Here is a 16222-nt window from a genome sequence, read left to right on the forward strand (position 1 = left end):
CCTAGTCTCAGCTGTTGCAAGCATTTGGAAAGTGAAGCAGCAGATAGAAGATTGGTATCTGTCTCTTGCAATGCCTTCCTTCCAAATTAAAAAAATAAAAGGCAACAAAAAGTTGAGAAGCTATCTAAAGAGTCATCAAATATGTGTGTACCTTAAATGCTTTTATCTGATCCATTACGGCACTGCACATAGTAATTGTAGGATTCTCTTTTGGTACTTCCTCAGCTTTCTCTTCTGTCAGAGATAGTTTTCTTTCTGCTTTCCTTTTTTCTTGTAATTCTTTCTTTTGTTTCATTTGGAAAAACTTCAGTGTCTTAAAAATTTCTCGGGAAAACTCATCCACATCAGCCTCCAGGTTTTCCCTATTGAGGTCCAAAAACCCTCCGTCCATCCACCTGCATTGAAAAAACATATTAAACTCAGACTTTAGGAGTCTGGCAGGACACTGGAGATTCTGTAGGCTCAGTCTCTCTCACTGTATAAGAGACACACTGGGCGCTAGGGCGTAGCGGGCTAAGCAGTAGCCTGAGGTGCTGGTTAGTGTCCCTGCTGCTCCACTGCCAATCCAGCTCCCTGATAATGTACCTGGGAGAGGAGTGGAAAATGGCCCAAGTTCCTGGGACCTGGTAACCCACGTGGGAGACCAGGGAGAAGCTCCTGGCTCCTGACTTCAGCCTGGCCCAGCCCTGGTCATTTTGGCCATTTGGGGAGTGAACTAGAGGATGAAAGCTCGCTCTCTCTCGCTCTGCCTTTCAAATAAATAAACAAATCTTAAAGAAGAGACACACTCAGGGCAAGTGCAGTTATTGGTCTGTTCAGTCATACCAAGTAGAGCTGAGACACAGGACATAAATCCTCATTTGTGCTATGCTGCATGTCCCAAATCAGGAATATGATCATAAATGGACAACTAACAGTCTCCAAATACAATGCAGATTTGACCTCTATTAACTAATCTAACTAATGTTTACACAAGATAACTGACTCTGGCAAACCCAAATGACATTTTTGATAAGTTAGGTGGAACCATACCAGCATTTGCTTCTTCTTCTATATCAACAGTAAGAACTATTTTAAATACTTAATTCCCAAAAATCAATTTATATTTCACAAATCCTCCCATATCATCTGTTTAGTTTTTTAAATTGTATTACTATAAATTGCAGTTTTGGGGCAGGCATCATGGCACAGCAGGTTAAACTACTGCTTAGGGTACCCACATTACATATTGGAAGTGCTCGGTACCAGTCCCAGTTAGTCTGCTTCCAATGCAGCCTCCTACTATTGTGCCTGGGAAAGCAGTAGATGATGGCTCAAATATTGGAGTGCCTGCCACCCATATGAATGAGCTGGATGGAGCTCTGGGCTCCTGGCTTCTACCCGGCCCAGCCTCAGCAATTGTGGGTATTCGGAAGAGTGAACCAGCACATGGAAGATCACTATCTCTCTCTCTCTTTTTTCCCTCTCTCTGATACTCTTTTAAATAAACAAACAAATCTGTCTTTAAAATTACCGTTTTTCTGTTCGTTGCCACTTTAAAACAAAATTGAAAAACTTATGGTAGGGCTCAATGTTAACTTTTAATTTATCCAGTTCAGGATATTTTGTCAATTCCCATTTGAAAAGTTCCTCTTCTTTATTAATAAACTGAACAGCTTCTTCCGAGTCTTGAATGCGTTTTTGAAGTTGTCTTATATCTGTCACATACTGTAAGCAAATCATTTCTGAGCTCAAGAAATATTTAAATCATGTTATTAAAAATAAGATCATATCATACTCTATAGGATATGCCCTTATTTATAGAGCAACTTTAAATATTAACTTCCTATGACAAAAAAAAAGCCAGTTAAGAAATGGCAAAGGATATGAATATAAATTTTTCAAAGGAAGAAATACAAATGACCAGCAAATATGTGAAAACCACAGTATCATCTTACTCCAAGTAGAATGGTAAACAAAAAAAAAAAAAAAAAAAATAGGGGACCAGCACTGTAGCACAGAGGGATAAGCCTCTGTCTGCCATGCTGGCATCTCATGCAGACACTGGTTCAAGTCCTGGCTACCCCACTTTAAATCCAGCCACCTGCTGATGTGCCTGGGAAAGCAGCAGATGCCACCCATGTGGGAGAATCATGCAGATCCAATCTCCTGGCTTTGGCTTGGCCCAGCCCCAACCACTAAGGCCATTTGCTGAGTCCATCAGAAGATGGGAGATTTCTTAGAAAGAAAGAATGAGTGAGAGAAAGTAGCAAAGAGAGACAGAGAAAAGAGAGAGAGAAGCAAAGAAGGAAGCAAAGCAGAAGAGAGAGGAGAGAGGGGAGAGGGGAGAGGAGAGAGGAGAGAGGAGAGAGCGGAGAGAGGAAGGAAGGAAGGAAGGAAGGAAGGAAGGAAGGAAGGAAGGAAGGAAGGAAGGAAGGAGAGAAAGAAAGAAGAAAAATGTGGTACATATCCACAATGGAATATCACTTAACTATTAAAAAAAAAAATGCAATTCTACCATTTGCAACAAAATGGATGGAACTAGAGATAACTACACTAAGTGAAATAAGCCAGACACAGAAATACAAATCCCACAGCTTTTCTTTCAGATGTAAAATATGTAATAAAAAAGTGTGGATGCTCTGTTACTTGGTATACAGATATTTATAAATATTGTTGTCACTGAATTATATCTTTTATATAGTAATATGCTCTTATTTTCTCATTTTATGCTCTTAGCCATGACTTCCCACGTTATCTGTTATCATTATATTCATTCCTGCTTTAAGAAATAGCATGTGGCCGGCGCTGTGGCTTAACAGGCTAATCCTCCGCCTTGCGGCGCCCGCACACCAGGTTCTAGTCCCGGTTGGGGCGCCGGATTCTATCCCAGTTGCCCCTCTTCCAGGCCAGCTCTCTGCTATGGCCCGGGAAGGCAGTGGAGGATGGCCCAAGTCCTTGGGCCCTGCACCCGCATGGGAGACCAGGAGAAGCACCTGGCTCCCAGCTTCGGATCAGCGAGATGCGCCGGCCGCAGCGGCCATTGGAGGGTGAACCAACGGCAAAAAGGAAGACCTTCCTCTCTTTCTCTCTCTCTCACTATCCACTCTGCCTGTCAAAAAAAAAAAAAAAGAAAAAAAGAAAAAAAAAAGAAATAGCATGTACATTTATCTACATAATGTTTACAGAAAATATGGTAAAATTAAAAACTGTCTAATCTGTGTGTGGCACTGAACTCTCTTTTATGCCTTTTTGTGTTACTTGGAATATTTTTAAATACAAAAGGTTAAAAAAAAAGAAGAAGAAGAAAAATAACAGTATAATGCCAGAGGAAAAGGTATTGTTATATTTAGTCTACAAATAGAAAATTAAGTCACAAAAATGGACCCACAAATACAACCAGTTCTACAGCCAAGAGCCTGTTGGCCACCATAAGCATGTGATGTTCTGTATTTCCAGACAGATGGTGATGCACCCGTGTCACGATGAACCAGCCCGAGCTACAGCCTGGGTACTGATCACACCTGCTGCATGCGTTCCAACTCTGCAAACTCGGTGAACTCCTCCATGCGGCGGGCTATCTTTTCTATTTCCAAAATCAGTTTCTCTCTCTTGGCAATTAGCTCATTTTCTTTTTTAAGCTTAGCATTCTCAATGAGCTTTAAAAAAACACACACACAATTTAATCATGCTAATTATTTTATTACAAAGGAGAGAGTTATCAAATTGTAAAGCCAAATGCTTTGTAAAGTAATAAAAAAAAAACCCAGGGAAGTATAAATGATTATAAAAATAATATACTAATAATACACTGTCTATAACAGCTGAACCAAAAATGCAAAGAATAAACTGCACGGACCATTCTCCTAGATCTCGAAGGTGATTATTTAATAGATTCTGGTGCGACAGAAGGGAGCATTCACTGAGCATGCCTGTGCTGTGTATCAGGAAGTACTGAGCCCCTCGCCTGGGACACCACAGCAATTACTCTTCTCAGCTCAGAGATGAAGAAGCTGACATCTTACCTCCCAAGTTAGGATCCGGTGGCTACGTTAAGATTTTTCTTTCAAAATCTGAAACTATATGCAGTCATATAAAATGCTAGCTCTGCTATCTTATCTCTGTGATATTAAGTTATTTAACTTCTCCGAGTTTCATTTTTCTTATCTATAAAATGGGGCAAATGGGAGCACCTGGGATTTTGATTTCTATTAAATGATTTACTAAATGAATTTACTAAATGCTTTAGTGAAAGAACTTAGTACAGTGCTAACTGTTGTGAATTTATATAATACTTTGGCCTTTTTTCACATCAGTCTCTCTCCTTACAAGACCCTGTGACTTAAGCCTAACAGCCTATCCTACACTAGAAGGAAATAAATGTTGCCAGACTCAAACTTAAATTGACACATGAAGTTACTTCTTAAAGGTAGATGACAAGTAGGCATGAAAGTTAAATGTGAACAAAGTGCTTAAAATATCAGATTACAAAAAAAATTTAATCATATTTCAAAAACATACTGAAAAATACATTTACCTCATCATTCTCATCAAAGATGGGTCGAATTTTGCTGGGCCACATGAGGACATTTGCATTTAAAGCTAAGTCTTCTTTAGGAAACAGAAAAACATCTAAGAAGTAACTCATCTGGCGTTTGGATTCCTGCAAAATAAACTGTAGATATAATACACCAAACAGAAAAGCAAAGGCATTATGAAAAAGAGAGCCAACTCAGATTAGCTGCTATTTTAAATGGCCTAAATCACATGGGTATTCCAACAGCTCAAGTATGATTTATTCAGCTTCAGGTCACTGAACTGTATTTTTTTTTATGATTTATTTATTTGAAAGGTATTGCTACAGAAAGAGAGAGAGAGAGAGATCTTCCATCCACTGGTTCACTCCCCAGTTGGCCACAACAGCTGGAACTGGGCTGATCTAAAGCCAGAAGCCAGGAGCTTCTTCCAGGTCTCACACATGGGTGCAGGGGCCCAAGGACTTGGGCCATCTTCTACTGCTTTCCCAGGCCATAGCAGAGAGCTGGATTGGAAGTGGAACAGCCAGAACTAGAACCAGTGCCCATATGGGATGCCGGCACTGCAGGCAGCGGCTTTACCCACTATGTCACAGCACCAGCCCCTTACTGTACTTTTACACTGGCAATAAAGCTTATTAAAATTTTTCCCTTGCAGTTGGTTTAACACAAAGGAACTCCTGGTCCTCTTTGTATACAACTGAAAAGATGTCCAAATGTTCAGAAATTTTTTTTTTTTTTTTTTTGACAGGCAGAGTGGACAGTGAGAAAGAGAGACAGAGAGAAAGGTCTTCCTTTGCCGTTGGTTCACCCTCCACGCTGATCTGAAGGTAGGAGCCAGGTGCTTATCTTGGTCTCCCATGGGGTGCAGGACCCAAGCACTTGGGCCATCCTCCACTGCACTCCTGGGCCACAGCAGAGAACTGGCCTGCAAGAGGGGCAACCGGGACAGAATCGGCGCCCCGACCGGGACTAGAACCCGGTGTGCCGGGGCCACAAGGCAGAGGATTAGCCTATTGAGCCGTGGCGCCGGCCTCAAATGTTCAGAAACTCTTATGAATTTTTAAATTTTTCAATCTTTGGTAATATTTTATATCTTCTGTGTTGTTTTGTATAGTCATGGATGTTACCTTAGCATATAATAATAGTCTGCGGGCTGGCGCCGTGGCTCACTAGGCTAATCCTCCACCTTGCAGCGCCGGCACACCGGGTTCTAGTCCCGGTCGGGGCACCGATCCTGTCCCGGTTGCCCCTCTTCCAGGCCAGCTCTCTGCTGTGGCCAGGGAGTGCAGTGGAGGATGGCCCAAGTCCTTGGGCCCTGCACCCCATGGGAGACCAGGAGAAGCACCTGGCTCCTGCCATCGGATCAGCGCGGTGCGCCGGCCGCAGCGCGCCTACCGCGGCGGCCATTGGAGGGTGAACCAATGGCAAAGGAAGACCTTTCTCTCTGTCTCTCTCTCACTGTCCACTCTGCCTGTCAAATAATAATAATAATAATAATAGTCTGCGAGTATGGGGGTGAACAGCAAAGGTTAAAAAAAAAAAAGCTTTTTAAAACAACAGATTTATCTGAATAGAGAAGTCAAATATTTTTACCTCCTGGATTGAGTTTCTGGCTCCTGGCTTCAACCTGTTTCAGCTCTGGCCATCGCAGCCACCTGGGAAGTTAATCTGTGGATACTAGATTAATTCTCTGTATCTTTCCCTTTCTCCCTCCCTCTCTACCTCCCTCTGTGCCTTTCAAATGAATTAAATAAATTCAAATGAAAAACAAGATCTCTAACAACAAGGGAGGAATGTATGAACACATGAACCAGAATTTAAGTACAGAAATGTTCCCAGAAGCATTACTACTAATAGCTAAACTGGGAACAATCCAATCTCCAGAACAGTTGAAATTTTAAAAATTCAACAGTTATTGTTATTCTATAGTGATACAATCTAGAATGGAATACTAGACAGCAACAAAAGCAAAAGTTAAGGAGCAAGAACATCACTAACAACACTGGTATGATGCCAAAAATTATAAACAGTATGATTCCCTTTGTATAAAAATGGAAGTCAGACAAAAACTCAGTCTACTGATTAGAGACAGAGCTTTAGATAGTAAATCTGTAAAAAGCAAGGAAGTTATTGCTGTCAATGTCAGGCTGGTGCTCACATCCACAAAAAGGCCAGAGGGATGGGTGTCTAAGGTGTTGGCTCTCTTTCCCTGTGTGGCAATCACTGGCTGTTATGATATTCTAAATGGGACAATTATGTTTTATATAATATACAGTACATGCATTATTTCACAATTTTTAGTTTTTTCTAATAAACAATGTGAATAAATATAGGTGTGACAAAGATATAAGCATACTATAAGTGTAGAAACTACAAAAAAATTTGTAAAAATCTATTTTGTTTAAAGATACACACACAGTTGATGAAAACTGAAGAAAACCAAATATACCAAGCAAGTGCTTGGCACAGCAGTTAGGATGCCACTTGGAGGGCCAGCGTTGTGGCAGAGTGACTTAAGCTGCAACCCCAGCATCCCACATGGGTGCTGGTTCACATCCCAGCTGCTCCACTTGGGGAGTGAACCAGTGGATGGAAGATTTCTTTCTCCATGTCTCTCCCCCAACCCTTCTGTAACTGTGCCTTTCAAATAAATAAATAAATCTTAAAAAAAAAAAATGCCCACATCCAACACTGGGCTGCCTGGGTTCAAGTCCTGACTCCATTTCCAATTCTAGCTTCTTGCTAATGCACATCCTGAGATGCAGCAACTGATAGCCCAAGTAGTGGAGCACCTGCCAACCATATGGGAGACCCAGACAGAGTTCTGGATTCCTGGCTTTGAACTGCCTAATCCTAGCTACTTGTGGACATTGTGGAGTCAATCAGAGGATACAAAGCTCTCTGTATGAGGTCTGTCTCTGCCTCTGTTATCCAAATAAAATGAAAATAAATTTAAATTTCAAAATAATTTTAAAAAATCAAAGACATGATTATTATAAAAATGTAGTGAAAACCCCTAGGGGAGAGGGAAGGAACTGTGATCAGGAAGAGCCATGGAGAAGCCTTCTAGGCTGTCCTCTTTCTTTCCTTTTATCATCTATTTATTTATTTGAAAGGCAGAGCAACTGAGGAGGAGAGAGAGATCAATCATTCATCTGCTGGTTAACTCCCAAATGACTCCAACAGCCAGCACAGAGTCAGGCCAAAGCCAATGGACCAGCGCAGTGCTCTACGCAGGTCTCTCATGTGGGGAGGAGAGTCCCAAGCACTTGAACCATCTTCCCACATATATTAGCAGGGAGCTGGATCAGAAGCAGAGGAGCCAGGACTCAAAGGGGCACTCTGATAGGTGATATAGCTTAACCCACTGTGCCACCATGCTGGTCCCAGGGGCTCCCCTCTTTCTTGACATAGGTGGTAGCAACATAGGCTCTCAGTTTATAACTATTTAACTGTGTATTTTACACATTTAAAATATATATATATATGTATATATATAGTCCACAGTTTTAAAACTATCTAAATTTTGTAAATCAAAAGTTCCTTACCTGGATCCTTAAAATCAGCTCTTCGATTCTTACAGTACGAGCTTTTTCGACATAAGATATCAGATCCATCATTTCTTCTGATGTCTCAGGGACTTTCAATGCTCGCTCTTTAATTGCTTCAAATTCACTGCAAATACTGACATAACACTCTGCTTTACCGTGTGTATGTCATTTAATGTTCTGGCATACTTAATAAATGTGTTGTTGTAATTATTACAAAATAGCAATTGTGGTAACCTAAGCATTGGTTAATCCACCAAGGTATTGTAAAACATTAAACTTATCTGATATAACCCAGTACATATCATTCATCAACACAATCTATAAAGTTAATATTTTGTTATGAAATTATGGCATATTTTTCCTAGAGATTGTTTCAACTTCCTTGAATACCTAAAATAAGATCATAATTTTAATCAGGCAGCCCTTACTCAAAATCCTACCTAAGTGGACTGCTAGCTTCCTAACCTTACATCAACCTCCACGCCTGCTACATCAAGCTATTAACATTCATGTTGTTAAAGGCTTCTATTAGAATAAAACAAAGGGCATGGCACACAGTACACTCTCATTTACTGATAAACATAATTATTTGTAAGATCACTTAATTATTATTCTTGTTAAGACTTCAGAGACAGGGATAGGATCTAACACTGTAGCATCTTTGATGTTTTTTCTGTGTCATATACTTTTACAAAAAGTCTGTCTGATAAACACCTGACTTTTTGACAGCCATATTTGTTTATTTACTGAAAACAACTGAAGGCTTCCTATTCTACACCAAGTATGGTGCTGTTTGCTAACAAGTGGTATCTGTGGATCTGGCACAACAGTGCAGTGAGCCATGCTGCCATCTGCAACACCAGCACCCCGTGTGACCCAATGTTTGGGTCCTTGCTGCTCCACTTCTGATTCAGCTCCCTGCTAATGTGCCTGGAAAATCAGCAGATGAAGGCCCAAGTGCTTGAGTCCCTACACCCACATGGGAGACCTGGAAAAAGTTCCTGGCCTCTGCCTTTCTCTCTGTCCCCCTACCACCACTCTTGCCCTTTCAAATAAATAAATAAGTCATTTAAACATTGATATTTGCAATACCAGCAAAGGAGCTATAAACTTTTTCCAGCTGACACAGCAGGAACTGAGGCTAAGAGGAATTAAGTAATTTGTCCAGAGTCATGCAATTAGTTCATGGCAGAGTCAGGAGAATTCCTGGCAAAAAATGACCTACATGAAAGATCTCTGTGAGTGAGATTCCAGTGGGAAGAAGAGGTACCTTTCTCTGAAGGAGGAGAGAACTTCCACTTTGCTTACAGCCCTGTCTAAATACTGACAGAGTTTGTGGACTCAAAAGGCTTACATAGCCTTGGCAGCTCATGTTAAGAGCCTCAGGTGGTCACTGAATGTCAAAAGTAAGAGTGTTAATTGTTAAATCAACAACAGGAGTCACTGTGCTCTTACTCCCCATGTAGGACCTCTGTCATTAATGAGCTGTACTACAAGAATTATCGGTAAAACTTGTCTTCAAACAGTACTTTATACTTTGTGTGTCTGGGCATAAACTGTTGAAATCTTTACTTAGTATTAAGTTGGTCTTCTGTATTTAAGATAATTTAAAAAATGAATATTAATGAAGAATGGGATGGGAGAGGGAGTTGGAGGTGGGATGGAAGTGGGGGTGGGAAGGCAGGCATGGAGGGGAAGAACTGCTATATTCCAAAAGCTGTACCTATGAAATTTATATTTATTTTAAAAAGCTTTCTTAAAAAAAGACTTATTTATTTGAAAGTCAGTGTTACAGAGAAGGAGAGATGGAGAGAGAAATCTTCCATCTCTTGGTCCACTCCCCAAATAGTTGCAATGGCTGCAGTTGGGCCAATCCTTAGCCAGGAGCTTCATCTGGGTCTACACATGGGTGCAGAGGCCCAAGCACTTGTGCCATCCTCCACTGATTTTCCACGAGCAATAGCAGAGAGCTGGATTGGAAGAGGAGAAGCTGGGCGTTCATATGGGATGCCAGCACTGCAGGCGGCAGCTTAACCTGCTACACCACAGCACCAGCCGTCTGCACTTTGTGAATAAAAGCAAGAAATCCTTAGGAAAGAGTGTTGTGTGTGTGTGTTTGTATGAGTCAAATAGATAGAGAAAGGGACAGAAAGAGGTCATTTTGAAACGTCAACAGCAAATTAAAATTTTCTTTAAACAAAATACAACACAGTGAGAAACAAGTGCAACCCAGAAGCACGACACAGAGCTAAGAAGTCTCTGGTTTGTGAATCCAGTTTAACGGCCATCCCGAGAAACGGGCATCAGCACCTCCATTTCACAGCTGACAAAAATAAGCTAAGGTGACAAACAAATAAATATTAGAAGCAGGAATGAGCTCATATATTTGCCGTACCACAGAATATCATTTTCATTATCATGCTACTGACACACAAATGCTAAAAAAAAAAAAAGTCCTGGGCTGCCTTCAAGTGAATCTCAGCCAGTATTAAACAACTGAACCCATCCCCACGGGTGTGTGAAGGAACCTCCTTAGAAGGTGGCTCTGAAAAAAAAGCTTTGAGAACATACAGATTTGCATCTTTTGCTGATTAACAAGTTATTTTAGCGAAGTACTGATTTTGGCCCTATAATTCCAAGTTTGCTGATTATTCCTACTTACCACTCATTTTCTTTCCTGTATTTTGAAGCTATATCATTTAGTAATCTGTTCGCAAAGTCTCTGGCTTTATTTTTCAGGCCTGTTTTCAAATCTTCACAATCCAGGCGCACCATAGGGTAATGAACCCACTGAGGCAAAAGCATTATTTCTGAGGCAAGACTGAAAAATTTATCTATAAACTTGAGAGTTGAAAACAGAAAAGAATGCTTAGAGTTTAATTCATCAGTGATTTTAGAGTACTGCAGTAAAACTCTTACTCATATAAATCAAAATCATCTCTTTTTGCTAAGTGCCTAAAATGGTCCCTTTTTTTTTTTAAACATGTCTTATTTTTAACTTATCCTTCCACTAAGGAACTTGCCCATTTGCAAGACAACGTCCAGTGTGAAGGCATGGTATCGAAAGCTGAACTTTTCACAAGGCTAAATTTCCCTCAGTAATTGTTTAGAACACTATTCCCCAAGGAAGTCATCTCTGTTTAGAAACAGGCCTGCATCACATGGCAATTTGTATAACTAACAAATATTTGCTTTCACCACTACTGATGTCACACTAAATAGCCAAGTTTGATTTTTAGGAAAACAAACAAAGGGAAAATTTTTGGTTTTGCTCAGAAGAATTCAGGAGGAAAAAAGTAGTTAAGCTCTGCAATTACCAAAGATCAAAGATACAAGAATTTATAATAACTATTGGATATCCAAACATGGGAATAATGTTTAAGAATGAAAAAGGGGATCGGAGCGGCAAGATGGCAGAATAGGCAGGGAGCACACTATTAGTCCGGGGGAGAGACAGTTTAATATAAGTGGAGATACTGCAGGGTCAAGGAAGAGTAGGGGATGAAACAGCAGAGGAAACTCTTCCGGAACTAGTGATTCACAGTGGACCTGCGTGGAGAGCGTGGGAGCCCAAGTTCGGGACACCAGCGGCAGACTCAACACACCAGCGCTGGAACGCAAGGTGAGCAGAACCTCAATAGCCCGAGACACCAGCGGGCAAGCGGAAAGAGGAGGCTAGAGGGAACGAGGCTTGAAACTCCGTGGGAAAAAAATCACCAGGCTAACTAGAAGAGAGAGAGGAAAAAAATAAAAAAAGTGACCGATACGGACACAAATTTCTCTCTCTCCGCTCACCCCTCAAAGGCGAGCAAGACAGAGCAGGTGCCATTTTGGACATACGTCATAAGCAGGGCGACCTCAGGTCTGCACCAGCCCTGAGCCTAGCAGAAAAACCTGACTCTGGGGGGAGGGGTGAAATAACAGGAGATTAGCATCTAACTTGGCAACCCAGTGGGAGACTGCAGGAGAATTGGAGCCCTCACTGAGGGCAGCAGAGATTCCCTGTGTGGTCCTTGGGAAAGAGCTTCTAATCTCTGGCTCCCGTGGATATATCATTTGCCTGCTAACTACCTCCAATTATGTTCAGCTGTGTGGAATTACTTCCCTTTTGAATCAAAAAAAGAAAGAGAGATTTACCACACCTAACCTGGGAGTGTCATCTTTGACACACCCTCAACCCTGAGGAACCAAACACAGCTCTCAGTCCACACTCATCTCAAGCCTCTAAGGCTCCACTGAAAGCAGACAGTCCACTTAATATAGAGCCATAGTGTAACAAGAAAAAACACCACAGTGAAGAAACCAAATATCTCCAACATGCCATACAACAAACGCAAAAACCGAGGTAACAAGAACAAGGAAGACACTATGATGCCCCCAAATGAAAAAGACACCCCAATTCAAGATTATGAAGATGAAGAGATAGAGGAAATGCAAGAAGCAGATTTCAAAAAATTGATAAGAACATTAAGAAGTTCTCAAAAACAAATTCTTGAACTACAGAAATCCTTAATGGACAAGATAGAAAATCTCTCCCGTGAAAATGAAATATTAAGGAGGAATCAAAATGAAATGAAACAACTAGTGGAACAAGAAACTGTGATAGTGACAAGAAATCATAATGAAATGAAGAATTCAATAGATCAAATGACAAACACATTAGAGAGCCTTAAAAACAGAATGGGTGAAGCAGAACAGAGAATATCAGACTTAGAAGACAGAGAACAGGAAAGGAAACAGGCAAACCAAAGAAAAGAAGAAGAAATTAGAAATCCAAAAAATATTGTCGGGAATATACAGGATACTATTAAAAAACCCAACATTCGGGTTCTAGGAGTTCCTGAAGGCATGGAGAGGGAGAAAGGATTAGAAGGCATTTTCAGTGAGATACTAGCAGAAAATTTCCCAGGTTTGGAGAAGGACAGAGGCATCTTAGTACAGGAAGCTTATAGAACCCCTAATAAACATGACCAAAAGAGATCCTCACCAAGACATGTTGTAATCAAACTCACCACAGTGAAACATAAAGAAAAGATCCTAAAATGTGCAAGAGAGAAACGCCAGATTACTCTCAGAGGATCTCCAATTAGACTCACAGCAGACTTCTCATCAGAAACCCTACAAGCCAGGAAAGAATGGCGAGACATAGCCCAGGTACTAAGAGAGAAAAACTGCCAGCCCAGAATACTATATCCTGCAAAGCTCTCATTTGTGAATGAAGGTGAAATTAAGACTTTTCATAGCAAACAGAAACTGAAAGAATTTGTTGCCACTCGTCCTGCCCTGCAAAAGATGCTTAAAGATGTGTTACACACAGAAACACAGAAACATGGTCACCAATATGAAAGAAGGTAAAGGAAGGAAACCTCACAGCAAAAGATCACTGGAAGCTCAATTTCTCTTTGACATAGAATTAAACTCTGATGCTCTGTTAAAGCAATGTGTTAAAGTAATCTATTATGTTCTCTTGATGTCTGTTAAATTCTAATTGTTCAAAAACAGCTGAATTTTTATTAAGAGCTATGGGTTATTTAAATATGTGCTTATTTTCAAAGATTTGAATAATCACCTTGTAACAATGATCAAATTTGGTCTATGTTATGTCATGATTTTAAGGAATCTTATTTCAACCAGATATTTTGGATTTTGAGCCTTCTTGGCATTCTTGACAGGCATTCAAAAAATCAAAGTTTCAAACAATCTGGTCTCTAAAATTTCCAGTAAATCTTGGACTTTGGTTTTTCCAGTTTGGGCCCAACTGAAAAAATCGAAGGACCTATGTCTCTCATCTTATAGAGACACCAACTAATCAGGCTATTTGGATTATATTAGAAGGACTGTCAAGATGTGATGTGGTACCAGACTTTAAGTTTCTATAATGGAAAATGCTATTAATACAAATGTTTGAGAATTAAAAAGTCTAATGATCTTGTGTTACTAGACATGATAGTTATCTTGATGAGAAAGCCCCAGAGGCCTAAAGGGTTAAATACTTGTAAAATCCTATAGGTGCTTTCAAAAATACTGTGAAGTAAGCAAGTGCCTCTTGTTGGTTGATGAGTTTATAATTTTAAACATGGCGACTTAAAGTCTTTTGTCATCCATAGTTATATATGATGTGCTGCTCTTAAAACTAAAGCATTACTGGTTCTGTGTTTAGCTGTCCTCCTATAGGTTCCTATGGACTTTTTCCAGCCACTTTTATTGTATTCAGTACTTTGGGATGGCTCTGCAAACAGATGAAGCCAATAATGTATTAACAGTACCCACTGAGAGAAAGTATGGTTAACTGAGGTTACTAAAAACAAAAAGCAATTCAAATCAATTGGCAATCTACAAAAGGAGTTAAAGATTTTAAAAGCTATTATTAAAATTGTTATATTGGTCTATTATGCTATGTTATATGTGTGTACATATTGTATGTCCACATGGGGAAATTTTACTAAGAGTTTTATTTTAAATGGCTTATAGATAAGATTGTCCATAAATTTAAGCTGCTAAAATCAATCAAAGATACATTTTAATTTGTGTGACCTGAATCTGTGTATCATATGTTTTAAACGTGTTGTTAGAAAGAAACTAAAAACATTTTAGATGGTTGTGCTTAAGTTTACTGGCTAAACAAACTACACCATGTTAGATATTTAAGAGGTGTTTTCAAATACATGATTCTTAAAATTTATAGAAGGCATTGGACCTTCTGGTAAATGTTTTCTTAAGTTGTTATCTAATGGTTGAAACGGTTTGCTAAGTATTCATGTAATATTGCTATTGTCAGCAAGCGATCTAGGACTTACTCCCTCATTTCTCTATTCTAAGCCCAACTTGTTCTTTCATTTCTCTATTCTCTTCAAGGTAGGAAACTAATTCTATTATGAAGGAATCTGTAGGACGCACAATTTAATCTTTAGACCTTATTAAAGAGATGGCTAACATTTTTCTGTAATAGCATAGCCAAAATAAGAACTTAAATAATAATCTCATAGCTAGATTCACTTCGCCATCAGCGAAGTATACAGTAAGTAGAAAAAACTTCCCTTTCAGACCAAAGGGAAAGAAAGTTTTAAAGTGAGAATATAATTTTCCTCAAGGGCATTGTCTACCTTAGAAAAACTACTACAGAACATGCCTGTGACTATAGACTTGTAGTTCAGGCCACCGAAGACTAGAGATGGGACACAGGCACTCCCTTGACTTGCATCCTCTGGTCTGCTTTAACACAAACCAGGAGGAAAAGAAAGCTAGGCATCAGAAGCAATGGGTGGCAGGCCTATTCATGGCTGATCTGTACAGTGATCTGCCCTCAAGGAGACCCAACAGGCCAGTCCACTGCAGTGGCTTTCAATGTGGTAAGCCTGGGCTTCAGCAGAAGTCAGCTTGTGAAGAGCTCTGGCAGCTCTGCCAAGAGTTGGATCACTGGAAATGGACCTACCCTGGAGTCGAAGGATGCCCAGGTCAGAGCCACAGATCTTATTGGCTCTAAGCTGAAAAGCCCTTCACTCAGCCCAACTTCCAAAGTGACCACTGCAGCTGAGGGGATGGTCAAGTAGGGTCAGCAACATTGCAGGCAGAACTGTAAATTTCTTGTTAGAGATGCCCCCTGCCTTTACCTGGCCAGCTCTCCTCCCAGCCCAGCCAAGTAATGAAAGTCAACAGAGTGCCTTCCCCTAGGAGGTTCACACCTCCCTTAGGATATACCCCATGTGAAGAGATAGGTAGGTCTGGGCCTCTGAATTCACAAGGCCTAAAGCCCACCAGATTATTATCAAGCCCCTTCTATCAGGTTCTATTTGCCTCTCAATCAGAAAACTTAATTGTAGCTTAGACAGCACCTTTCTTAGCTCCTCTAATAATGACTCTGTCCTTTGTTCTAGACCCTGTCTAGCGCACTTGGGCCTCATTCCTTTATAATCATAACCTCTACTCTACCACCAATGGCTCTACTCCCAACCTGTGTGTACTGATGGTCCTCTTCCCCACTTAATGCTGTATAATTGTTCAAACCTGGTAAATGCCACTCTTAGGATCATTGGTTACTATCCTCACTCTGTCTTTTATGACCTTGTCTAAATATGATCAGAGTCGGCAAACTTGGAAGGCTTCCATAGCCTTGGCAACTCATGACGACAGCCTAGGATGGTTACTGGCGCCATA

At 40.4% G+C, this 16222-nt stretch overlaps 1 protein-coding gene across 1 annotated transcript in view; it reads right to left on the reverse strand.

Annotated features, from left to right (window-relative positions):
* Positions 1–16222, reverse strand: part of DNAH12 (dynein axonemal heavy chain 12) — a 215349-nt gene that overhangs the window by 159258 nt on the left and 39869 nt on the right. The window contains exons 11-16 of the mRNA XM_062200177.1: positions 10731–10909; positions 8066–8201; positions 4517–4642; positions 3504–3638; positions 1514–1707; positions 152–395 (exon numbers count right to left, since the gene is read on the reverse strand). Coding sequence (XP_062056161.1) covers positions 152–395; positions 1514–1707; positions 3504–3638; positions 4517–4642; positions 8066–8201; positions 10731–10909 — 1014 coding nt within the window. The remainder of the gene's footprint in view (positions 1–151; positions 396–1513; positions 1708–3503; positions 3639–4516; positions 4643–8065; positions 8202–10730; positions 10910–16222) is intronic.

This window comes from Lepus europaeus, chromosome 9, assembly GCF_033115175.1.
Source record: "Lepus europaeus isolate LE1 chromosome 9, mLepTim1.pri, whole genome shotgun sequence".
Classification (NCBI taxonomy): domain Eukaryota; kingdom Metazoa; phylum Chordata; class Mammalia; order Lagomorpha; family Leporidae; genus Lepus; species Lepus europaeus.